Genomic DNA, 27,185 nt, shown 5'->3' with positions numbered 1-27,185 from the left:
TTGTAGTTTTCCTTTCTTGTAGCATCTTTGCCTGGTTTTGGTATTAGAGGGATGTTAGCTTCATAAAATGAGTTAGGTAGTGTTCCATTTTCTTCAGTGTTCTGAAAGAGTTTGAGTAAGATTGGTGTCAGTTCTTTTTGGAAAGTTTGGTAGAATTCCCCTGTGAAGCCGTCTGGTCCTGGGCATTTATTTGTGGGAAGCTTTTTGATAACTAATTGGATCTCTTTGCTTGTGATTGGCTGGTTGAGGTCTTCTATTTCTTCTCTGGTGAGTCTAGGTTGTTCATGTGTTTCCAGGAAATTCTCTATTTCCTCTACGTTATCTAGTTTGCTGGCTTTCAGTTGTTCATAGTATCCTCTTACAATTTTTTAAATTTCTTTGTGATCCATGGTAATGTCGCCTGTCATTTATTATTTTATTTGGGTCTTCTCTCTTTTGACTTTGTCACTCTAGCTAAGGATTTGTCAGTCTTGTTGATCTTCTCAACCATCTTTTGCTGTTGTTTATACTCTCTATTGTTTTTTGTTCTCTATGTCATTTATTTCTGCTTTAATCCTTGTTATTTCTTTTCTTATACTTGGTTTAGGATTAGTTTGCTGCTCATTTTCTAGCTTCTTCAGTTGTTCCGTTAGTTCTTTGATTTTAGCTCTTTCTTCCTTTTTAATCTATGCATTTGAAGCAATAAATTTCCCACTCAATACTGCCTTTGCTGCATCCCGTAAGTTTTGATATGTTGTGTTCTCATTTTCATTCATCTCTCTATATTTAGCAATTTCTCTTGCTACTTCTTCTTTAACCCACTGATTGTTTAGGAGTGTGTTGTCTAACCTCCAGGTATTTGTGAATTTTCTAAGTCTCTGATGGTTTTTGACTTCTGATTGATTTCCATTGTGATCAGAGAATGTGCTTTGGATAATTTCAGTCTTTTTAAATTTATTGAGGCTTGTTTTATGGCCCAGCATCTGACCTATTCTGGAGAAAGAAAGTTCCATGAGCATTAGAGAAGAATGTGTATCCTGGTTATTTGGGATGTAATGTTCTATATATGTCTGTTCATTCAGATTCATTTATCAGATTGTTTAGGTTTTCAGTTTCCTTATTGGTCCTCTGTCTGGTTGATCTATCTATAGAAGACAGTGATGTATTGAAATCTCCCACAATTATTGTGGAAACATCTGTTGCTTCCTTCAGTTTTGCCAGTGTTTGTCTCATGTATTTTGAGTCACCTTGATTGCGTGCATAGACATTTATGATTGTTATTTCTTCTTGTTGAATTGTCCCTTTTATTACTATATAGTGACCTTCTTTGTCTCTTATAACTTCTTTGCATTTTAAGTCTATTTTATCTGTTATTAATATTGCTACTTCTGCTTTCTTTTGGCTGTAGCTTGCGTGTAATATTTTTTTCCGTCCTTTCACTTTCAATTTCTTTGTGTTCCTGTGTCTAAGATGAGTCTCTTGTCAATAACATATTGATGGTTCATATTCTTAAATCCACTCTGCCAATCTGTATCTTTTAATTGGGGAGTTTAATCCATTCACATTCAATGTTCTTACTGTGAAGGCATTTCTTGAATCAGCCATCCTATCATTTGGTTTATGTTTGTCAGATATATTTTTCCCCCGTCTCTTTATTTCCTTTAACTTACTCTTACTAATTCTTTAGTTCTGAACTCTTCTCCTTACCTCTCTCTCTTTTCTTTGTTTCTCTGCCCTTGTTTCTCTGCCCACAGAGCTCCCTTTAGTATCTCAAGTAGGACAGATCTCTTGTTAGCAAATTCTCTCAGCATTTGTTTGTCTTTGAAGATTTTGAGCTCTCCCTCAACTTTGAAGGAGAGATTTGCTGGATAAAGAATTCTTGATTGTCAGTTTTTCTCTTTCAGAATTTTAAATATGTCATACCACTGCCTTCTTGCCTCTGTGGTGGCTGCTGAGTAGTCCCTGCTTAGTCTTATGTTGTTTCCCTTGTATGTGGTGAATTGCTTCTCTCTTCCTGCTTTCAGAACTTGCTCCTTCTCTTCAGCATTTGACAGTCTGCTCAGAATATGTCTGAGAGTAGGTTTATTTGGACTTATTCTATTTGGAGTTCGTTGGGCATCTGTGTTTTGTATATTTATGTTGTTGAGAAGGGTTGGGAAGTTTTCTCCAACAATTTCTTTGAATATTCTTCCTAGACCTTTACCTTTCTCTTCTGCTTCTGGAACAGCAATGATTCTTATATTTCTGTGTTTATGTTGTCCATCAATCCCTGAGATCCATTTCAAATTTTTTTCTCCATTTTTTTTGTACTTTCACTTTCCATTCTGCACTCTTCCGGTTTACTTATTCTTTCCTCAGCTTCCTCTAATCTAGTATTGCGTGTATCCAGAATCTTTTAAATTTGATCAACAGTTTCTTTTGTTTCCGTAAGATAGTCTGTTTTTTTAATTTACTCTTGGAAATTCTTCTTTGTGCTCTTCTAGAGTATTCTTCATTTCTTTTATATCCTGTACCATGATGTTGTTTGTGATTACTTCTTTGATTAATTGCTCCAAGTACTGTGTCTTCTGATTTTTTGATTTGGGTGTTTGTGTTTGGGTTATCCATCTCTTTTGATTTCTTCATGTGCTTTAAAATTTTCTGTTGTTTTTCGCCTCGTGGCATTTGCTTATCTTGCTAGGGTTCTTTTAGGATATGCAGGCTTATTTGAACAGTTATCTACAATTTTTCAGAGCTACAGCTTGGTGGAGTGCACTTTCTCTGACATACCAGCAGATGGCAAGTGGGGGTCCGAATCTTGTGGGGGTCCAATCGATGCACCAAATTTCTGTGTGTCGTTGGTGCAGCCAGCCCTGAATCAGGTAGGGGGTGTGCCCTATGCACTTATGGAGGGAAGGCAGCTTTAAAACTCAAATCTCCCACCCGTTCCTGGAGACTTAAATTGTTGCATGAGCCCAACCCTTCAGCCCAGACTCCCCACAGTCTCTCTGCTGCACGCCCACAAGTCCCTGGGATTGATGTAGGGCCTTGGGACTTCCAAGCAGGACGCCGCCTCCAAGCCATGCCTTCCACGGGCGTCCGTGGAGGGAATACAGCATGTCACAGGTGAGCGAAATACACCAGGGAAGCTCTTGGCTGCTGCGCCATACAGGGGCATTCCCAGCCTGCTGAGAAGATGACTGTACGGGATGTGGTAATTTCCCCCTTCCGCATACCTCCGCCTTCCTAGCTCTGGACAGTTAGCTATGGGTGTGCAAAAGGCTATCGTCCATGCCAGATACTGAGGCGGATGCTGGGGGCATGGAAGGCACTCCCCACCATGCTTGACTGCAGGGCTCTCGCTGCCGGATCCACAGCCGCTTTTCGGTTTTTTAAACTAATCCGTCTCCAAACGCTGACCCCTGGTTTCTCCCGACCATGGCATGGCTGCTGTTTCCCCAGCAGCCTCACTCACTCATTTTTGAGTGCAGGTTCTTGGTTTCACCAAGTGCACAGTCCCTATGGATTTAGCGGAATTTGTCCAGCCAGTGTAATGCTGGAACTGGTATTCTGGGGTACATTCTATCTTTTAACCATTGTTTTTCACAGACAGGTATTTTGCTCTGTCTCTCCTAGTCTGCCATCTTGGATCCTCCTATGTCCTTTTAACCCAAACCTAGCATTCTTTGATGACCTGCTTATTTTTGGCGGGGCAAGATGTCCTAGGCTTATATTGTACATTTCCTGTCCCAGACTTGCAATCAGCCTTTTCTCAAAAGAGCCCTGATTCTTTTGTTATGGGAAATGGTATTTAAATAACAAGTTGAGTGCTTCATTAATTTTTGCCTTTCGCTTTTTCTTTTTTTAAAAAAAAAAATTCAATTTTATTGAGATATAATCACATACTATGCAATCATCCATGGTGTACAATCAGCTGTTCACAGTACCATCATATAATTGTGCATTCACAACCTGGCAGATTTGCATTAGATGCTGTTTTTTGAGATGTTATCATGCTGAAATGTATATGTTTATGAACTACCTGCTTCTCTTATAAATGGTAAACTGTCCTAACTATTAAAAAATAAATAAAAAATTGTGCATTCATCACCCCAATCTTTCAACATTTTCCTGACTCCAAAAGAATGCAAAACGAATAAAAATAGAAAAGAACACCCAAAGCATTCCATTCCCCCCATCCCACCCTATTTTTCATTTAGGTTTTGTCCCCATTTTTCTACTCATCTATCCATACACTGGACAAAGGGAGTGTGAACCACAAGGTTTTCACAATCACAGTCACACCATGTAAGTTACGTAGTTATGCAGTCGTCTTCAATAATCAGGGCTACTGAGTTGCAGTTCAACAGTTTCAGGTATTTCCTTCTCGCTATTCCAATACACTAAAAGCTAAAAAGGGATATCTATATAGCACATAAGAATGCCCTCCAGAGTGACCTCTCGACTCCATCTGAAATCTCTCAGCCAGTGAAACTTTATTTCATTTCACTTCCCCCTTTTAGTCAAGTAGATTTTCTCGATCCCATGATGCCAGATCCAGACTCGTCCCCAGGAGTCATGTCTCATGTTGCAAGGGAATGAAGTTGGAAGTCAATAACAGGCAGCAGGTCAGAAAATTCACAAATATATGAAGGTTAAATAATATACTCTTAGACAACCAGTAGGTAAAGGAAGTAGTTGCAAGAGAAATACCTCGAGGCAAATGACAATGAAAACACAACATATTGAAACTTATGGGATGCAGCAAAGACAGTGCTGAGAGGAAAATTTATTGCCCTAAACGCCTATAGTAAAAGAGAAGAGAGAGCAAAAATTGAGGAATTAACTGTTCACCTGGAAGAACTAGAGAGAACAGCGAATGAACCCCAAAGCAAACAGAAGGAAAGAAATAACAAACATTAGAGCACAAATAAATGAAATTCGAACAGGAAAACAATAGAGAGAATGAACAAAACCAGAAGTTGGTTCTTTGAGCCTTTCACTTTTAACACTTCTTTTGTATATTCACCATTCCCTTCACCATTTACAATTTCCTTCATTATTTTTTTAATATATTCACTATTCTGAACTAATTTAAGCAGAAGTAAACCACATTCAAGTCTATTCCTTGAATGTGAACTAATTCTCAGATTATCTGATGTCATATTAAACAACTTTGATTCACCTTAATATGTCTACATGTAATATTCCTGTGGATACATCATAAATTATTGTTTCTGTTAAAAACAATATTCTTGGGTATAAATACTCTTATTTATGTTTTAACTTTGTAAATACTGTAAACTCATTTCTAGTAATTTGGTTCTACTATGTCTCTGAAATGACATTATTTTGACATCTCCATAGAAAAGAGATGCTACCCTGCCTACTATTGAGATAGTAAGATATTTTAAGAGAACAATGTTAAATATTTATGAAACTTTTCTCAACTATGTCTATCCCCAGTAACTCCACATTTATTATGTTTTTTGATATCTGACTTCTGGATTTTTCTCTATTCCCACACCTGCTCTACTATATGTGTCTGTGTGTCTGTGCACGAGTACACACACGTAAATCCTTACTATCGCTTTTTCTTATTTACCTCACATCTATTTCCCTCTTTTAATCCAACTCTAGTGATTTTTAGTGTTACTGATTTAAAGAAAGTAGCAAGCAGGGAGTGTTGAATTAAGCTTATTTTGCTCCTAAGAATTAGGTTATGACCTCTTCGTAAGAAGCACAAGTCAGAAGAAAAATGGAGAAATTATTTTTTTAATCTACTAAATTATATAAGTTTTAAAAAACAGCTAGGCTTGCAGTTGCCATTTAATTTTGCCATTAGTCTCACCTCTTCCTATACAAATAAGGCAAAATTTTGAATGATAATTGTATAATGTCCACTATTATATAAATGCTTGCCATGGGTCAGGCATTGTTCTATATAAAAAGTCATATATGCTTTGGTAATGGGTGGTGAATGTAATTAACAGCAATGAATTATATATTGAATGTGGTTAAAAGGGGAAATGTTAGGTTGTACATATGGTACTAGAATAAAAATTTAAAAAAAAATCCATGAAACCATGCAACACAGTGAACTCTGAGTTAAACCATGGACTATAATTAATACAGTATAGTTATTAAAATGTGCTTTCATTAATTGTAGAAAATGTACCATACCAACATAAGGTATCAATAATAGGGGGTATATAGGAATCCTATATTTTATGCATGACTGTTGTGTAAACCCACAACATCTCTAATTTAAAAAAAAAATTGCACACACACACAAAAGATGACACCAGATCAATATGGAAGTGCCTGGAACTGCCAGCCCCAGCCCGTTCTGTTTCCAGTCTAGCCAAGGACTGGCCCTTAGGTAGCAAACAGTGGGTTTCCAACAGTCCCTGTCCTCTACCCTTCCTATACACAGCTTTCCTTAGTCTCTGTCCTAGTTGCCTCCAAGGATTCTAATAGCTTCATTCATTCATTTAACCTTAACTGAGTACCTATTTTGAGACAGTCTGTGATCTCAACTTAATATGCAAACTATGTAACTGTAGTATTATATTGTTGGAGTATTGTAACTGAAGAATGAGCAAAGTTAATTAAGAAAAAAATTCATATAAGCCCCAGAAACCATACTATGAGGTAGGTACTATGATTTATCCCCATTTATGGATGAGGAAATTGAGGCACAAAAAGGTTAAAATAGCTTATTCAAGGTTATGCAGCTATTAAATAGGGGATCTGGGTCTTAACTTAGGCAGTCTCCCTCCACAGCCTAATCAGCACTATGCTATGCTGTCATACTACAGAAGAAAGACATTCAGCAAAACTAGGGAATAAGAAGTAGGGAGTACTTACAGGGGAATTTTAATGTAACTCCAGAATTTTAAAGAAAATTTCCTGGGGAGAAGAGCTATGGATTTTGGTTTTTATACTTATTTTTCTTTTATTAAAAAATCAGTAACGTTGTACATTGCCTTTCATTACTGGATTTGTGTGTTAGTGATTCCTCAATTGTTAATGTAGTTGCACTGAGATCTCAAAAAAATAAAAAAATAATCCAGTTAAATTTATCACACTTGATTTTTGGCCTGTAGCGAGTTGCTAACAACAGTTAGCATTATCCTCAGGATCAGGAATGCAATATTATTTGTTACTGTAATAATGGTACCTTGCATTTATATGATGCATTACAGTTTTTTCAAAGTACTTTAAAGTGCATTCTGTCATTTAGATCTCACAAACCCTTAGAGAGAAGCAATACAGGTGGTACAGTCTTCATTTTATAGGTAAGAAGAAACAACTGAAGCTTCAGGGCATCTTAGCAGTAGTGGAAGAGTTGACATTAGAGCCCAGGCCTTATGTTCTGTTTTGTTTTTTTAATCATATTTTTTTACTGTGTGGAATATAACATATATACATAGAAGTGCTAACTTTCCAAGTGTAATTTAACAAGTAGTTAGCAAATTTCAAGGAATGTTATGGGTTACAGTTCCACAGTTTCAGTTATTTCCTTATTGTGAAATATAACATATATGCAAAAAGGTAATAACTTTCAAGGTACAGTTTAACAAGTTAAATAGGAAATTTCCAAAATTATTATGAGTTACAGTACCATGGTTTCAGTTATTTCCTTTTTGTGAAATATAACATATATACAAAAAAGTGATAACTTTCAAATTACAATTTAACAAGTAGGTATAGAACAAATTTCAAAGAATGCTATGGGTTACAGTTCCACCGTTTCAGTTCTTTCCTTCTAGCTATTGTAATACCCCAGCAACTAAGAAAAGGAAAATTATATAGAGATTCAGTATTCGTAATCCTTTGTTAAATTCCATCTTGTCTGTTGCTACCCCTTCCTCTAGTTTAATCACTTTCCCGATCTTCACGGATGTCTAGGCAGTGACCACCCTAACTTGTTCATGTTGATAAGGGGTGTCGACATTATGAGAAAAGGGGACACATCTGGTTGATGTTCTTGAGGAGGATATTGCCCCTAGGTTTTGGGACTTAGCTGGCATAGGAGCTCTCTGGAGGATTTAATTCTCTGAGTGAAACTTTTATAGTCTCAGATAGGGATCAAGGTATTTGTCAGGGTTTGGGGAACTACTATTGACTTGGGCTTATACTGTGGCCAGGCCTTATCTTTATATCAGTGTTCACCTCTGTAGTGCAGTGTATTCCAGTAATAATTCATTCAATAGTAGATTCTTTTGGAACTACAAGGGAAGAAAATGGACAAAGTATTGTAGTAGCGGATTAAAATGTGTTTATTTTATGAGGGAAGTGTCTGCTGAGGGGAGTGTCTGTTTAATGATAAAAGTTCTAAAGAGTAATGACTTTGGTTCTTTTCCAAGTGACGAGTTGAATAAATTACAGGTCCTGCTGTTGTCAGTCATCATCTTGCTCGAGTTCTGCTCTTGTGGAAGTGTGTTTTTCCAGTATCTCCTAAAGATCTAGAAACAGAAAAGAGCCGAGGAGATTCATTTACATGGCAGATAACCTTGGAAGGACGAGCTGGTGCACTCTGTGGTAGGATGAGTTCAGTGCTTTCTCTCACTTTCCTTTGGCCTTTCCCCACCCTTTGTCTTAATATAAAGGGGGAAAAGTCTGCCTCTAGTGATTTTTGTAACTGAATGTAATTGATTAGTTGGGAATGATAAACTGAAGTTTGATATAATAAGCCAAATTTAGAGTTCTAATCCTTAAGATAATGCATGTTTTATTAGATACAATCCAGCTGAGAAATGTCAAGATTACTTTGTCTTAAGTAGGCATTCCTTTTTTCAGAAATTCTAGAGTTTGATTTTATTAGCATTGCTTAGACATGGTTTCCATTTGGTCTAGAAAACAACGCTATGCCCTTCTGTAATATATAGGCCATTAAAATTAGTATTTCTTAGTAAAATGTGTACAAAGAAGGGATGGGAATCCGTACAAAGACATGGAGGCATTGGTGTTTTGGTTTTGTTTGTTTATAGAACTGGCATAATTGAGAGTCTCAGCTGATTTTTTTTCTACTTCTGAGCTCAAAGGCTGACTAAAATCCCAGGAAAGCAACTTGGTAATTGGTCTCTTTTAGTAATCCTAGGGAGTTTTATAATATGATTAGGAGTAGAATATACATGTTCCCTTTTTATGCTCGAGTTTCAAGAATTTTTTGTTTTTGGCACATTTCTTATTCCTATAATAAAAGTACAAATGCTGTACCATAATTGAATGGTCTTTTCATGTTGATTACATTATATTCTCTTTTTCAGCTATCAAGAGCTTTGTTTCCCACTGTGGTGACCTCTTTACTGAGGAAGTAATTCAGCGTCTTCTCCCACCACTTCCTTGTGCTGTGGATTTGCTAACTCAGTAAGGATTGGCTATTGAGATTTGATAAAAAATTTTTTTAAAAGCAATCAGTTCCCCTCTGATTATGTATATTGTTTAAGAATATTAATAGAGCCAAGTTTCTGTGGTTTGTGAATGATTTTCCTTTTGTAGAGGAAAGCTATCATTTAGTTGTGTGATTTTTTTTTTTTTTTTAGGCCAGTATCTTAAAAGTGTAATACATATTAAAGGAAAGGAAAATTACTTGTGCACATTGTACCTTCCTTACAGTCAAATTTAACCAAGAAATTAAAATTAAGCCTGTTAACTTTTTCGGGTATGCATTTTACTGGTTTCTAAGTGTTGTTCTGTTTTTGTAAGAACCTGATGCTTCTTAAAAGTTTCACAGATTTTTGTTTATATTTTTCAGAAATGTGAATTGCACAAACAAGAAAATATAGAAAAAAAGTCAATATATATCATGAGCATTTGTAATATCCAGATTAATAAAATGTATAGTTAGGGAAAGTCTTTGCAAAAAGTGTTTTATGATATAATATTTTATGTATACAGGAAAATACATTCAAGATATAATGGCTTATAAAGCATGATAATAAAAATTAACACCTGGGAGTCTAATATAACTAGAGTGGAGATTGGCAGACATTTCCAGTAAAGAGCCAGATAGTGAATATTTTAGGCTTCGAGGGCCATAGTCTCTGTTGCAACTACTCAACTCTGTCACTTAGCTTGAAAGCAATCATAAATAACATGGAAATGAATGTGTGTGACTTTTTCCAATAGAACTTAATTTACAAAAGCTAGCAGTAGGCCAAATTGGGCTGACCCACCCCCATCCCCAAACTAGAGAATTAATGATACTATTGGAGTTATCTGTGTGCTGCTCTCCAGTACCATTCTTTCTGCCTTCTTTTAGAGGTAATCACTATCTTGAATTTTATAATTATTGTTCCCCCTATTTTAAAGAAGTTTCATCATATATATATATATATATACATATATATATATATGTATGTAATTTCCTTAGGCAGTATATTGTTTAGTTTTGCTTTTTTGCTTGGTTTTGATGAGGCAAATGGTATAATACTATAAGTTTCTAGGACTTACTTTTTCTCCCACTCAACATTATCTTTCTAAGCTTCATCCCATTTGTAAATTCATTCATTTATTTTGGTTTTATTTATTCTGTCATTTGACTTTTGGCTTGTTTCCACTTTTCTGCCATTAAAACCAATGTTAATATAAGCATTCCTATTCATGTCTCCTGGTGTTCATGTATCAGAGGGTCTGTAGGGTATGTACCTAGTGGTGAAATTGCTGGTTTAAAGGTATTTTTATCTTCAGCTGCATTAGATAATACCAAATAATTCTCCCAAGGTCTTGCGTATTTCTCCCAGTAGTATATATGAGTACCCTTTGATCCACATCTTCACCAGCACTTACACAGGCATCAATTTAGTCATCTAGTAGATGTAAAAGGGTGTCCCATCATGTCTTTTTTAAAATTTGTATTTCTGATTCCTAATGGTTTAAGTATCATTTTATGTATTTATTGTTTCTCCTCAGTGTTTCCTCTTTTGTTAAATGCCTATTCATGCATGTCTTTAACCTTTTTTGTCTTAGGTTTTCCTTTTTTATTGATTCGTAGAAGTTCTTTACATATACTGAATACTAATCTTTTGCTGGTTGTGAAAATATTTAAAGTATCTTCTGGGTGTTTTAATTAACAGACGTTCTTAATTTAAATGTCAAGTATAACAATCTTAATTTTTTTGACCAGTAGTTTTTGCATTTTGATTAAGAAAGTCTTCCTTACTACAAAATTATAAAGATATTTTCTCATATATCTCTCTAAAATTTATAAAGTTTTGTCTTTCACATTTAAGTCTTTAATCCATCTGAAATAGATATTTCTGTTCGGAGTGAGTTAGGGATCCAGTTTCATTTTCTTTTTTTAATATGGATAACCAGTTGTCCCATACTTTACTTAAAAAATCCATACTTTTTCAGTGATTTGCCATTTACCTCTGTTATGGATTATACTCCTATATATACATGGTCTGTTTCTGTTCTCTCTTATGTGTTCCATTGGCCTGTTTGCCTGTTTCTGTGCCAACACCACCTCATCTTTATTAATAATTTAAATTACATTTTAGTGTCTGTTAGAGCAAGCTTTTTGACCTAATTCCTCTTTAGGCATATCTGGACCCATCTTGCAATTTTGATCCTCTCCTGTTGCGATTTTAATTGGTGTTGCATTGATTCTGTACATAAATTTGAAGAGAATTGGTGTCTTTATAATGTCAGTGAACATGAAGCCTCTCTCCTGATATTTAGGTCTTGTATATAAAATGTAAAAATTTTTCTGCTAAAGGTCTTACATGTCTTTTGTTAAATTTACTCCCAGGTACTTCATATTTTTTGTTGCTATTTTATATACAGATATAAGATATTTAATAAATAGAGATAAATGTTATATTCTGTTTATTGCTGCTGTGTGTAAAGATGCAATTGCTCTTATATCCAGCCACTTTGCTGGATTTCTCCTATACTAAACATTTATCTGTAGACTTCTGGATTTTTCCAATTGTCATCTTTATTAATTGATATTCTTTCTTCCCCCCTTATGTGCTCACTAGAGAACTACTATTTTAAACTGAATTGAAGTGATTAAAGGAAATGCTTCTCATGTTTTACTAATAAGAATGGTATCTGCTACAGGCTCTTTTTGGTAGGGATTCTTTTTCAGGTTAAGAAAGTAACCTGTTCCTGCATGACTAAATTTTGCTTTTTGTTTTTAATCATGAATGGGTTTTGATTTTTACAAAATGCTTTAATCTGATAACGTTAATATGACAATTTCTTTGACCAATTTTTTAATTGGTTGCATTCCTGGGATAAACCAAATGTGGTCATACTTGTTTTTAAAAAAAAACTTATGGATTTAGTTTGTTAATATTTGTTCTTTCCATATATATTCATCAATGACAGTCCTGTGATTTTCTTCTTTTGCAGTGCTGTTGTAAAGTTTTGGTATCAAAGTTATACTGGCCTCAAAAATTGAGGTGGAAGGATGTTTCATTAATTCTGTTCTCTGAGAGAGTTTATGTAAGACTTAAGACTGGAATGATCTGTCACATGAAATTTTGTTAGCAGTCACCTAGAAAACAATCTGGATCTGGTATTTTCTTTGTGGGAAGACTTTAACTACAAATTCCATTTCTTTAATTGTTTTTGACTATTTGAGGTCTGGTTTCTGGGTTTATTTCTTTTGCTTGTTGGTTGGTTTGTTGGTTGGTTGGTTGAAGTCAAATTGACAAGGTGCATTTTTCCAGGAATTTTCCCATTGCATCTGCATCTTCAAATTTTTTTGGCATAAAGTTGTTCATGCTGTTCTGTTTATCTCTACTATATCTATAATGTCCCATTCCCCATTCTAATATGTTTTCATTATGCCTTCTCTTATTTTTCCCCTGATCTATCTCACTAGAGGTTTATCTGTTTTATTAGTCTTTACAAAGAACAACTTGATTATGTTTGTATTTCTTTTTTTTTTCAATTTTATTGAGATATATTCATACACCATACAAATTGTCCAAAGTATACAATCAGTGGCTCACAGTAGCATCACATAGTTGTGCATACAACCCCATGATCAATTTTAGAACATTTTCATTACTCCAAAGAAAAATGTTTGTATTTCTTTTTTACTTCATTTGTTATTGTTCTTTATCTCCTTTGCATTTTCTTTTTTGTTGTTGTTTTTATAAACTTTTGCTCATTGAATTTATCTTAATTCTCTTCTAATGTAAGCATATAGTGGCTTTAAATTTCCCTCTAAAGTCCCAGTTGTTCATTTCCCAAAGTATCAATATGTATTATTTCCATTATTGTTCAGTTTTAAGTATTTTTAAATTTTCATTTTAATTTCTTTGAGTTGTTTTAGAAGTACGTTTTTTAAATTTTCACCATGTATGGGATGGTTTTTGAATTTATAGTTTTGTTATTGATTTTCATTGCATTATAGTGAGTGAATATGATCTCTATGTCAGCTGTCCTTTTTAAATTGATTGAGACTAGCTCAATGGCAAATATGTTTTCTTTTCTTTGTTCCAGCATTTTATCTGCTTAACCTGTCAATAATTGAGAGTGATGTGTTAAAATCTGCTCTGACAGTGTATTTGTTAGCTTCTCCCTATAGGTGTATTAATTTTTGCTTTTTCACATTTTGAGATTATTTATTGTGAACTTAGAAATTTAGAAGTTTAGAATTATATTTTCCTGGTGAGTCTTTTATCAGTATATCCTAATCTTCTCTTTATCCTTAATAATACTTTTTGATTAAAGTCTAATCCTTATGCTTAGTACTTGTTTGATATATCTTTTTCCATGTCACTATGTTTCTAAATGTATCTCTTATAAACTTCATATGGTTGAATTTTTAAAAATCAACTCTGACGTTCTCTTTTAACTGATTTATGAATATCTTTATCCTACCTGGTATACATATTTTTGGATTCATGCCTTTGGAAAACTGGCTCTCTCTTCAAATATTGCCTATTCTCCATTCTCTGAAAACTTTCCTTTTTGGGCTCTGGTTAGACAAATCTTAGACCTTTCTACTTTGTCTTCCATGTTTCTTTATCTCTTCCTCATATTTTTTATTTCCCTGTCTGCTGCATTCTGGATAATTTCTCTAGCTCTTTCTTCCACATCACTAATTCTTTTTTCAGCTGGGTATTATCTCATGTCTTTGCCTCTACCAGTACTTGGGACTACTTTAGCCTCCTTCAGTAGGCATCGCTTTATTACTCCTACCTTGCCATGGATGCATGCTCAGTCTCAGGTCCTTGTGTTGGTATTAGTATTTGTGTTCGCACTCTGATTTCATCTCATGTTTTGTTTCATATTTTTATTTGTTTGTTTTTATTCAGACAGGGATAACCTGGCCTTGAAAAAGTCCCTTTCTGCAAGCCAGGCGATGCAGAGTATCTTTTATCCAGGATATCAGTATATGGTAGCAGAACGGCCCTTCATAGACTCTAATCTGCCATCCAAAAGGAAGCAGAAACCTCTAAGAATGATTTGCTTCCCCTACACTGCCTAATATATGCTTTCTTCAGTTCTTATTTTCTTCTATTCATGTTACTTTCTTTAAACACATACACACCCCTCTGAGCTAAACTTTATTGTGTTTAAACCAGATGAATGTTGAAGGATTTTAACAATAGAATTTATAATTTCTTAGCATCATATAAGTATGATTGAAATAATTTTTATATGTTAGCTGTACTTTTCTTATCTGGTTTTAGAAAAACACAAAGATACAATGGATTTACTCTTAACTTCCATCAATAAAATATTCTGCCCAGGTTTTGTAAATATTTTCTGTACCATGTTTATCAAACTGATATATAAAGGGAATCAACTTTTTTTTTTAAATAAAATGACTAGTCAGTAGAACTCTCTTCTTCTAGAAACTAGAAATCACAAGCAATATTATTTTCTAAAAAATACAATTGATTAAAAATTGCCAGTATTTCTTTGAGAACCTGGAGACCTCAGGCACTTACAATGGAGGGGATTTATTCCAGTGGCAGAATGAAAGTAATTCCATTGAATTTCTGTATTGCTAAAAGGGGTGAATGCTACAGCCCAGCTTTTTAACCTAGCATGATACTCTTTCCAAAAAGTAGGCCTTCAATAAATATTTCTTAAATGAGTGCACATCATTAAAATGATGCTTTGATACCAGTACTGAGGGTGAGCAGAAGGGAAAGAAGAGTATATGAAAGTAAAAGATAGAGTGTAGAAAAGAGGAGATAAGAAATTTTGTGAATGGGACTTTTGGGAAAACATTGACTTAAACTGCTTTAGTAAAAGAGAATTTGCTTGTTTTATGATTTTGCGTATGTTGAGGATTCATTCTTATTTATTTGGTAGTGGCATTTCAGATCAGGTTTCTAATAAATGCTTGGGTTTTTCTCTAGGTATTTGTTTTTCCTTTTGTGTGTGTGTATGTTTGTGTGTTGTTTGTTTTACAAATGCCAACTTGTAAATTTAAGGATTTAGTAAGTTTTGATTGCTAAACAAAATGCTCATGGCACTAAAGTTAAGCTGAGTCTTAGCTGAATGTATAATTTTGTTTTATGAAGTATGATAGAAGAGTTAGCAGCATGATTTTCATGTTTGACACTTACAGTCTCTTTTATATCTTATAGTCACACTTTATTTAAAAAGAATACATAATATAAAGCAGCACTAAAGTTCACTAGTAATGTGTATAGCTAATTTGTGTATATGTCATCCTGTTCAACATTTGTACCTTGTTATATAACTTACATACTTAAGATTTACTTTTTCTTTTATTTTAAGGCTTTCTTCAATATTAAAAACATACGGAAGTCCTTTGAAAACACCATCAGTAGTTTATAGACAAAGGCTTTATGAGCTATTGATTTTATTACCTCCTGAAACCTATGAAGGTATGTACCTTAGACCAAAATGTTTTACTGTTTGTGGCTAGTACAGTGCCTAGAAAATAATATTTGCTCTATATATACATATTGAATGAATTAATCATATGGAAGTTACTGACTTGTTTCTAGGAGGGCTAGGCAATTTTATTTAATTCATATATTCACCATTTTATAATAAATAAAATACATTTTTAAATAAAAACACCACTACTTCATGTCTTGCTTTCTACTCTTTCCTGGGAAAAAAGTCTTGAAGTCTTTACTGTGTTAAACTTGATTCTATTCCGCGATTTTGTGCAAAATATGTACTGCAAATCTATTAGAAATTTGGCCATTCCTAGTTTCCTTCTAGAGTGATTACTGTACACATTCCATTATTCTAAACCCCACCTAGACTAGAGTTTAATATTGAACTACCAGGGTATAATTTATTATATAAAGTTAATGTAGTTTTCACACTTATGAGGCTCAAAGGTGACTTTGGGTTACTGGAACACTACAGTTGGTAAAAGACATGCTCCTAATTAAAAATTAGTCCTGAAATCTTTCTAGCAAATTTAAAATATAATTGTAGGAAAATATATTGCTCTTAATATTGAATAATTCAAGTTACTAGTTTTCTTTAGCAAATATTATTTCTTTCATTTGTTATAAAAACATATGATTTATAATATATTTTCTTAATTTCAAAATAATTAAATTTTCAATACTTGTGATATTTGGTACTAGTTTTAAGAGGTAAAAGTTGAAAATTGTCTTACATGGGAACTTCTATTTTTTTAGTCTTGATTATTTTCAGCCAAGTGTATTAAGTTGAATATTATTTTAGACATATTTCTTGTAAAAATACTATATTTATTTGCTTATATTCTTTTTCTGCAAATAAATACAGTATAATATATATCATATTAATTTAAAATATTAATATATTACCTGTTTCCTGGACTTTATGTGAGTGATCCTGTTTCCATGTCTCTCTTCTTGGTTCACAGGTTTATCTAGCAAATGTTTGACATAACATAAACAGTTAGTGTATGCTTCTAAAGAATTGAATACATTAAAACATGGCTGTTTCTCAGAAACTAAATCGAAAGAACTATTGCTGTGTGTCAGACACTGTGCTAGATATTGTATGTAGTATATCTCATTTTATTCTTAGGATAATACAATGAGCTAGTTACATTTTTCTCATTTGACAAATAAAGGCTCAGAGAGATTAAAAGCCAAAGCAAGTAAATAGTGGAATCTTGATTAAAACATAGGTCTATCTCATGCTGTGCTGCCTCTCTATTTAGAAGTAACCTGTTAGAGACCTAATAAAAAGTCAAAACTTAGTGATAGGTCTGTCTCATTCTATGCCATTTTGCAATATAAAAGTTACCTGCTAGATATTATTGCTGACAGGGCAACGCAGGAATGAGACACGGACACAAAGCTAAGAATTAAGGGAGCGGGGGCCCACTTGCATCTCGTGCTAAGTGGACGACAATGCAGCCTTGCTCCAGCTATTTATTTCAGAAGATCACATGTATCCAATCTAGGTTTACGATAATGGTAGTTACAAGACATGCCTCTTTACAGGGCGGGCCTGCATGGCATTGGATGCAAGCCTGCGGCTCAGCATTCCAAGCCACCACCCCAGATATGCCTCAGGCAATATGGAAGACTCAGTTTCCCACATATCCCCCTTTTTATTTTAGCTGCTGGCCAGATCTCTGTCTGCCACTTGGGCTCCGATCTGAGCCGGGCATGGGAAACAAAGTAGCCACGGGGGCAGGAGACCTCCCTTAAAAAGGGGTGAGGGTTCAGACCCTCACAAAGCTTGGGGGGGGTGAGGTTCTGTGCCCCACCTCTGTTGGCCCCCAAGTTTTCTCCTGATGGCCCCTCTGCGACTGTGGCTGTCTTAGGTTGTTCCTTCCCTGAGGAATCTTACCCATCTCTGGCTAACCAGCCATCCTCCAGGGCCATACAGGGTGATGTAAGGGAGGGGCAACGCCCCCCAAGAGGGTTAGTTTTGTCTCCTTGACAGCCTATACCCCGTGGCCTCCATGCCCAACAATGGTTTAGACCCAGGCAGCCAAAATGAGGAGGGAAAACTGAACGAACTGTTGCCTTGTTGGAGCAATGGGGGGTTAGGAATATAAGCCCAAATAGGTATAATTTTCAGAATGAGCACATGCCAGAGATATACTCACAGCAATAGCAATAAGAGCCAACATTGCTGCCATCAGGTTAGAACCTGTCATAGGCAGCTTGTCTCATTGGACTTGTTTTTCAGCATCCTGACATAATTTCTTTATCTGCCCCCAAGTTGGATGTCGGGCTTCCCTAGTTCGGGGTGTTGGCCCAATCACTGTTGTCTTCAGTGTCAGACCCTGGAACTGCATCACTGGTGGCTCGACGTCCCATAGGAATTTTCTTTTCTTTGCTGGGTTCATGGTATGGCTTCAGTCGTCGGGCCAGTATCCAAAGTGGTGCTCGTTCGTCACCTGGGGAAACACAAGCATAACCTCTTCCCCATCTTAATAAAGTACCCATTGTCCATTCATTAGTTAGCATGTCCTTCCACCATATAGGAGGTGCTTTTTGGAAATAATGTTTTAGTGTTGTTTTTTCAGTTGGAAAATGTCGTTCTGCAGCAGTGCCACCCAGTTTTTCATAAAAATTTAGAAAATTTAAAGTAAATAAAGCTTTTGATAATCGTTCATGGGGAGTTCCATCATCTCCCCCTTTTTATTTTGTTAACATAATTTTTAAAGTATGATGGGCACGCTTAACAATAGCTTGTCCTTGAGGATTATAAGGAATACCAGTGGTATGACGAATGCCCCAAGTTGTAGTAAAAGTAGCAAATTTTGTAGATGTATAGGCTGGGCCATTATTGGTTTTTAAAGCACGGGGCAAGCCCATAGAGGTAAAACAGGTAAAAAGGTGAGTACGAATATGTCGAAATGTTTTACCAGTTTGTGCTGTGGCCCAAAGAAAGCCAGAGTACGTGTCAATGCTGACATGAACAGTGGCTAAGCGGCCAAAGGAAGGGATATGAGTAACATCCATTTGTTATAAGTCATTAGGGGCTAGACTACGACGGTTAACACCAGGATCCTGCAAAGGTGGAGCAGTAAGCAGTTGACAATTAGGACAAGAAGAAACAATATCTTTAGCTTGTTTTTTAGTAAGGGAAAATCGAGTCATGAGTCCTTGCACATTAAGATGAGTAAGCAAGTGAAAATGAGAAGCTTCTGAAATAACAAGCAGTAATAATTTATCCGTAGCAGCATTGCCAGCTGCTAAAGGGCCTGGGAGGTTGGTATGGGAACGAATATGGGTAATATAAAAAGGAGATACACGAGCACGAATAGCTGATTGTAGCTCAAGAAAAAGGTTAAATAAACAAGGAGGCAACTGTTGCTTAATGGATGCTGTTTCAGTTTTACTAACTACATGAACAACATAGGCAGGATTAGATAAAATATTAACAGCCTTAGAAAAATCTGTTAAGACGGCTATTACAGCAGCCAGTTCAGCTTGCTGGGCAGAGAAATGAGGAAGATCTAAAACTTTGGACTTAGGGCTAGTATAGGCAGCTCGACCTTTAGATGACCCATCAGTAAAAACAATGGGAGCATTGATTAAAGGCTCACAAGAAGTATACTTAGGCAGTATCCATTGTGTATGTCAAATGAACTGGAAAAGATCATTTTTTGGATAATGATTATCCACCTGGCCAACATAGTCAGCTAGAGCTATTTGCCAGGCTAGATGTTGTTGCAAAATAACTGAGAGTTCTTTAGCACTTACAGGGAGCACAATTAAATGAAGGTCAAAACCATTGAGTTGTTTTGCCTTTTTTCTGGCTTGAGCAACTAAAGTAGCTAAGAGATCTAGATAAGGGGAAATGGATTTTACAGAAGAATTGGGTAAGAAGATCCATTCTACAAGCTTATCATTTTGCAAAAGCAAGCTTGTGGGGGATTTGGGAGTGGAAAAGATAAGTAGAGATAAAGGTTGTGTAGGATCAACACGGGATATCTGAGCTTGTTGAACTTTAGCTTCCACTAATTGTAATTCCTTCTCTGCAGCTGAAGTTAAAGATCTAGGGCTGTTTAATTTAGAATCTCCACAAAGGAGAGAAAATAGGTTGGAAAGCTCATAGTTAGCTATACCTACTTTGGGGCGAAGCCAATTAATATTCCCTAGTAGTTTTTGTAAATCATTTAAGGTGGTAACAGCATCTCTGTGGAGTTGTACTTTTTGGGGTTGAATTGTAAGTCTATTGATACTAGAACCCAAATACTGTACAGGTAAAGTATGTTGCACTTTGTCAGTAGCAATATGCTGTCCTACATTTTGTAAAGCTTTTTGAACAGCATAGAAGAAAGCTTCTACTTCAGTCTCCTGAGGTGCAGAGCACAAAATATCATCCATATAATGGATTATATAAGCTTTAGGAAAATTTAAATAGACAGGCTGTAAAGCACGGTTGACATAATATTGACATATTGTAGGAATATTTAGCATACCTTGTGGTAAGACCTTCCACTGATATCGTTTAGAAGGGGTTTTATTGTTAAGGGACAAAATAGTAAAAGCAAATTTTTCCTTATCTTGATCAGCTAAAGGGATGGAAAAGAAACAGTCTTTAATATCAATGACCACTAAAGCCCAGTTTTTAGGAATCATGCTAGGATTGGGGAGCCCAGGTTGTAAAGGTTCCGTGGGCTGAATGACAGCATGATTTATTTTTAAAGTGACCACATTCTTTTCTGGTATGACCCACTTTTTCACAGGAAAAGCATTTTCCTGGGAAACGAGAGCCAACTCTCAAATTAGCCATGGCTTCAGCCATCATTTCTGCTTTATAACCTTCAGTCCCAATATCTTGGCATAAACAAATATAGCCAGTAAGATCAGCTTTACCTTTAAATGGGGCAATGGCTCGTTGACAATCTTTATTAGCATTTTCATATGCTAGCAGCTGCAAAATAGTATCGGCAGCCTCTGAATTAGTAATCTGCCGGTGTATTGCCTCTTGGAGTCGGGCAATGAAATCTGGATACGATTCTTTCGGCCCTTGTAAAACCTTTTGAAAGGATTGTGCAGCTTTACCCTTAGCTTCAATTTTGTTCCAAGCTTGCAAACAACAACGGCGAATCTGCTCGATTGCCTGATCATTATAAACAGACTGATTTTCAACAGTGGAATAAGCTCCTTGGCCCAATAATTGATCTAGATTTATATTTACTTTCTGTTGCCGATTATGTGCAGCCTGTCGTCCTGCATGCTCAGTCCACCAAGTCCTAAATTGTAGATATTCTCCTGGGCTAAGGACTGTACGGGCTAATGTGGTCCAATCTATGGGAATTAGATGAGAACCTTCAGCTAAATTTTGCAATATGCCAACTGAAAAAGGGGAATGAACCCCATATGTTTGTACAGCTTTTTTCAATTCTTTAAGAACTGCAAATGGGACATGCTCATGGAAGTAAGTATAAACTCCATCAGGATAATTAGCGTCTTGTCCAGGAGGCACTTCCTCACGAACCGTAACAGGGAAGGCAACAGGACAACATATGGCCTCTAAATCTCCTTGCCGCCTGGCTTCTGCCAGACCCTGCTGTACACCAGAGAGGCGGGCAGGTTTAACTACCGGGGTACAGCTATGTGCAGGAAGAGGCGGCGGAGGCGGCGGGGGCCATTCCTCCCAGCAAGGCGGAGAAGGAGGTTTGGGGCATTGACAAGAATAAAAAACCTGAGATTTTACTGGATCTTTTTTACCCTTATCATCATTAGAAAGAGGATTGGGACCAGTATTGTCATCAGACTCATATTCTTCTTCATCATCATCAGTTTTAAAAGTTTTAAGAACAGACTTAATTAAAGACCATGTAGACCAAATAGTAACAGGTAAATTAACTCCTTGCATATGTTTTTGTTTCAGTTCCCTACCTACCCGCTCCCAGTCATGCAGTTCAAGGGAGCCAAGGGTAGGGAACCAAGAGCAGTATTTTTCAATAACCTGTAGCAATCCTAAGATTTCTGTCTCCCCCACCTTGGCACCACTGGCCCGCAGCAGCTGCCATAAGAGGGAAATACAGAAAACATATTTATTGTGTCCTTCAACATTACCCATTACCCTGCTTATAATGCTCGGGAGTCGTTCTACAATGGAACACATACAAACACGGCCGTTACCTCCACCCGAGTTCCAGCGCCGCCGTACCTCCTTCGTTCAAGCGATTCTTCTGTCAGGAACCAGGTCCAGTTCTTGAGTCCCTGTTCGGGCGCCACTTATTGCTGACAGGGCGATGCAGGAATGAGACATGGACACAAAGCTAAGAATTAAGGGAGCAGAGGGCCCACTTACATCTCGTGCTAAGTGGACGACAATGCAGCCTTGCTCCAGCTATTTATTTCAGAAGATCACATGTATCCAATCTAGGTTTACGATAATGGTAGTTACAAGACACGCCTCTTTACAGGGCGGGCCTGCATTGGCATTCGATGCAGGCCTGCGGCTCAGCATTCCAAGCCACCACCCCAGATATGCCTCAGGCAACATGGAAGACTCAGTTTCCCACAAGATATCTGGTAACAAGCTTAGAGATAATTTCTGTGTTCCATAGCTCAGACAGCTTTTAGGCTGTGGGAAAAGCAATTCCCTTTAGGTTTTTTGTTTGTTTGTTTTTTAGTTATTTTATAATTTTATTTGATAGCTGTTATTTTCATCCATATTGACTGTAGGTTTTTGAAAGTAATGACAGGTACATAAATAACCAATATATAGACTTGTTTGGGGAATCTTCATCCTCATTACATTTTCTGGCAACTGTACACAGATATAGTATGGGACATTCCTTATCCCTTTGGCCCAGACAGCCTTGTCAAGCCTCATGTCATTGTGCACATCTGGCATTCCCATCTCCTTCACGGCAAATTTCTGGATGTCTTTTGAGTGCCCAAGGGGCACGTTTCTTGAAACACATTCCATGGATGTGCTGTGAATGTTGAAGGTGTGCTCCTTGGTCACCACCTCGTTGATGGCAGAATGGCCCTTCTTCTCGCTACCCTACTTTGTGGGAGCCATTCCTCCTAGACCAGGTCAGAAAGGAGGAGGCAAGGATTGAGGGAGAAAGAAAGCACTGGTGGCCCCCTTTAGGTTTTTATATCAATTTTTACTATTAGTATGTTTGAAATTTATTTTCAAACTACAAATGAAAAGATAGACTTTTTTTTCAGGTCTTCATGAAGCATGTAGGCGTATTTATAAGAATACTTTTTCTCTGTAAGTCAAACACAAGAAGATCAACTTAAAAGCTGTAGTGTATCTACTGATAAATGATAATATAAGTCCCTGAAGGATTTAAATTTGGGAGAGGAAAAAACAGCTCATACTGTTTTCTCAGAATTGGAGTTTGAGAATGCAATCAAACAGGAGCCCTATAGGAATAATGAATATGCAAGCATATATATTCAAATCAATTTCAGAGTGTTACTTAGGAGACAAAGTCAGCACTTAAGAACTTCTTGGAAAAAAAATCTAATTTCACCCTCTGTCTTTTTCAAATGTATTTATTTTTCTAAATCAATTAAAGAAGACAGATTAAAGGAAAGAACAAATCAAAGAAGAAAAATAATTTATAGAAAAATGAATGAAAATATGAATGTATTAATGTTTTTGTGATTAGACAAAAATAACTGCCAGTTTCTAATTTTTTTATCATTCCAATTATGGAAATAGATGCCTAGTATGGGAATTAAGAATTTTTTCTTAAGGACTTGAATTTTTTAAAAGTATTTTTCTATTCAATAAATTTATATATTGTGCATGGAGCATAACAGTCAGAACTTTACCATTAAAACATCAATTGACGTTTAAAATAACATAGCTGATAATACAGTAACAACCTATAGCAACTTCTAAATCTTTAACTCAAAAGGAAATGGTAGTCTTTACATTTATTCTTTGGTAAATATGGCTAAGTAACAAAACAAGTTTAAAGTTCTAATGCTATTAGTTGTCGAAAGTAATTTTACAAGATATGGTTAGAAATTGCTTTTGTGACAAGGAAATATTTAAGAATTTAAATAAATTCTCCATGGTTGTCCAGCAGATAATCAATTTTGTCCTAATAGTGAATTTTTCAAAGCTTTTGTAGTAAATATTGGGTTCTTAGTTTGTATATACCATCTTAATTTTGGTATGGACCTCCTTTGAAAAATTTTAGCATTATCTATACTGAAATATCATCTCGTTACCAATAGAAAGTTAAGGATGAATTTATACAACAAACTTATTTGCATTTTAAAATCTAATCTTAAGTACTTTGTTCAGGGATCAGGTACAGTTAGGTGAGAAATCACTTTAATTGAGAAATAGAGATTTATAGCTATTTTCACATTTTACTATAGTAACAAACATGCCTTGCATATTGTACTGTCAGCAAAATTATTTTGCTGAGTATCATAGACTGGTAATTAACCTTATAGATGTTACTTCGAGCAACTCTCACTTGCCTCATTAAGCCTTCACAGATCCCTGTCTGTCCCTGCCATTCCCCCAGTTACTGTATGTAATTTCTCCTTTTTCAGAACCTAGCAGCACTTTGTTTCCATCTTTTATGAAACAGAGTACTTCCTACCTTATTATTATTGTTGTATGTAGGTAGTTGTGTCTCATTTTATAGCTTCTAGAAAGGGAGGGCTTAAATACAATCAAATTTTTTTCTCTTTAAGCATAATACACACAGTTTGAATGAAAGAACGAATGATGGAATGGGTATACTGGTTAAAAGCTCAAGTTCTAGAGCCTGACAATATGGGTTTGAGTCTTACTCTGCCATGTAATTGCTGTGTGGTCTGGGGCAAGTAACAAACTCTGTCATGTTTCCTCATCTATAAAAAATGACAGTACGAAGCAATAGTACTAAGCTCATGAGATTGTTATGAGGATTGTATGTAAAATTTTTAGAACGTTTCCTGACACATATTAAGTCCTATTTTAAAAAAAATTATTTGTTGTTACTACTGGTACTGCTACTAATGGTACAGAAAATGATGGCAGGTGAATGCTTCATAACTCTTCTTACCACTTCTGATTAGTAGACATCATCCCAGTTCTTATTTCATCTTAATGCAGTTGCTCAGAGAAACACCTGTGAAAAAATGTTTCTCTAGGCCATTTTTACTCACTCCTAAAGTACTTAAATTACAAAGTAGCAGAGGCCATTTATGCTCATGTAGAGAAAATTTTTATTGAAATATCCATCAGAAATTAAGATAGAACATGTCTGAAATGATACTTTAGGTCAATGTGATAAATGAAACAATTTTTCAAAAAGTATTTATAAGAGGCAACTATATGCACATCGTTATGGAATACCATAACACTGCCCATGATGTGGCCTGCTATCCCCTTAACACCCCCCAAAACTTCAAACTAATCCTCTCTAGATCCAGCTACCAATTTTAGAAACATACAGACTATAGAGCACAAATTAAACTACACCAGAGAGTGTAGTCATAAAAATCCAGGCTGTAAAAACTTCCACAGTACAATTAATATCACTTCAAATAAATTGCAAGAAAAAAGGAAGAGGGGAGAAATTTAGATTAAAAGAGACTTAAGATATATCAGCTAGCTACAATGTGTGATCTTTTACTTATCTCTGGATTCAAACATACAAGCAAACAAAAAAATAGGCATTTAGGGGACAATTGGAAATTTGAACACTGAATATTTGATGTTTAGGAGTTTTGTTTTTTTTTTTAACATGGGATAATGATAGTGGGGATATGTTTAAAATAAAGAGCCCTATCCTTTAGTTATATACAATAAAATATTACTTGGTGAAATGTTTTCTAGGGGTTACTTAGAAATAATGTGGGGGAGGGTGGGATAGTGGCTAGGGATACATGTGAAACAAGATTGATCTCCAGCTGGTGAGCTAAGTGACAAGCATATGAGAGGTCCTAATAACTGTTACGTCTCTTTTTGTATATGTTTGAAATTCTGCATAATAAATTCTTCATGCTTATAAATCTTGTTCAAATATATGCTTTTTAAACAGATATAATTCATTTGTAGGACAGTTTTCAGGGAGGATACATAGAATCTTTGGCTATGATATATTAAATTGGCCAATGTGTGGATTAATGCCTCAACCTTGTCTTTTTAAATCCCAGACTCTAACCAGATAACTGCTAGTACTATATTGGTAATTGCTGTTTTTCTCCAACTCAACAGGAAACTTCTGTACTATCCTCAAAGAGCTGGCTGCTGACTTGACTGCCCCTGATATCCAGGTGGCAGCATCCACATTTTTGCTTCCACCCCTCTGTCATCAGGATGATCTTTTGATATTGAGTCCTTTGCTACAAGAGACTGACCATAGATTTATTGAAGAACAGGTATGGTCATTTTTCAATAACAATTCAAGCTGTGAACAATGGTTTTAAAACCTAATATACCATTTTTTTTTTCCTTTTAGCTCCTGCTTGGTAATGGTGTTGCTTGTGGAAGTCTCGAGTATGACCCTTACTCTATTTATGAGAAAGATGTAGAGGGAAATTCAGTGCCTAAGCCCCTCCCTCCAACTCTGTTAGTTATTAGCTCTGCAGTCAAACTCTTTGGAGTTGTATGTGCTCATGTGGGAGAAGCTCAGAGGTAAACATCTTCAATAGTTCATTTATCCTGAAGTATAAGACGTAATTGGTTCAGTGAATGCGTGATAGAGAACTGGGGGATAAGAAGAATATTGTCAGAAATTCTCATTGATTTCATAGATTTCTTAGAGATGACAGTCATGATGAGATAAAGGCTCTTGTTTAATTATTTACTTGGCTAGTATCTAATAAAAAGTTATTAAATGCCTAAAACCCCTAGGCACTATTGTGGATACAATACTTTGCCCATGATTAGTTTGTCATCAAGTTGGAAGAACAAATGAAAGAGTCAATAATGACTCAGTGACATTGATTTATGAGCTATTGTTAGGGCTATGAGGAAAAGTTCGCTGAAGAGCGCCACCTGCCAGGAAGGCCAGGAAAGCACAGCTTCAGGGAGCCATGAAAAAGGATTTGGGGAGTCTTTCCTGATGCTTCACCAGGGCTCTTTGGAACTGGTCTGTGCCCCCTTCATGGGTTCCCTGGCAGTGTTTTGGCTGGGAAATACTAACTTGGGAAAGTCATTTCTGGGTTGACCCTCTTCCCAGAATTTGCCCTCCAGGCAAAAGCAGCTATAGGTAAGAAAAGAAGAGCTAAAAAATAAATAAAAAATTAAAAAACAGAACAGATCAAGATTCCTGGAGAAGAAACAGAGGAAAGGAAGCTTTCTCCTGCTGATAAAACAATTGCAGAAATAGTGCAGTCTTATAAATTGTACTGCATATCCAG

The 27,185-nt window shown here is 35.9% G+C and overlaps 1 protein-coding gene across 5 annotated transcripts in view; it reads left to right on the top strand.

Moving 5' to 3' along the window:
- HEATR5A (HEAT repeat containing 5A) overlaps positions 1-27,185 on the top strand; it is a 201,071-nt gene that overhangs the window by 54,371 nt on the left and 119,515 nt on the right. For all 5 annotated transcript variants that reach the window (XM_037834752.1, XM_037834754.1, XM_037834753.1 and 2 more), the window contains 5 exons: positions 8,353-8,505; positions 9,234-9,333; positions 15,688-15,797; positions 26,038-26,201; positions 26,282-26,457. In XM_037834752.1, the coding sequence (XP_037690680.1) occupies positions 8,353-8,505; positions 9,234-9,333; positions 15,688-15,797; positions 26,038-26,201; positions 26,282-26,457 (703 nt within the window). The remainder of the gene's footprint in view (positions 1-8,352; positions 8,506-9,233; positions 9,334-15,687; positions 15,798-26,037; positions 26,202-26,281; positions 26,458-27,185) is intronic.

Source organism: Choloepus didactylus, chromosome 4 (genome assembly GCF_015220235.1).
Source record: "Choloepus didactylus isolate mChoDid1 chromosome 4, mChoDid1.pri, whole genome shotgun sequence".
NCBI classification, from domain to species: Eukaryota; Metazoa; Chordata; class Mammalia; order Pilosa; family Megalonychidae; genus Choloepus; species Choloepus didactylus.
This window is presented reverse-complemented; position numbering and strand designations above follow the sequence as displayed.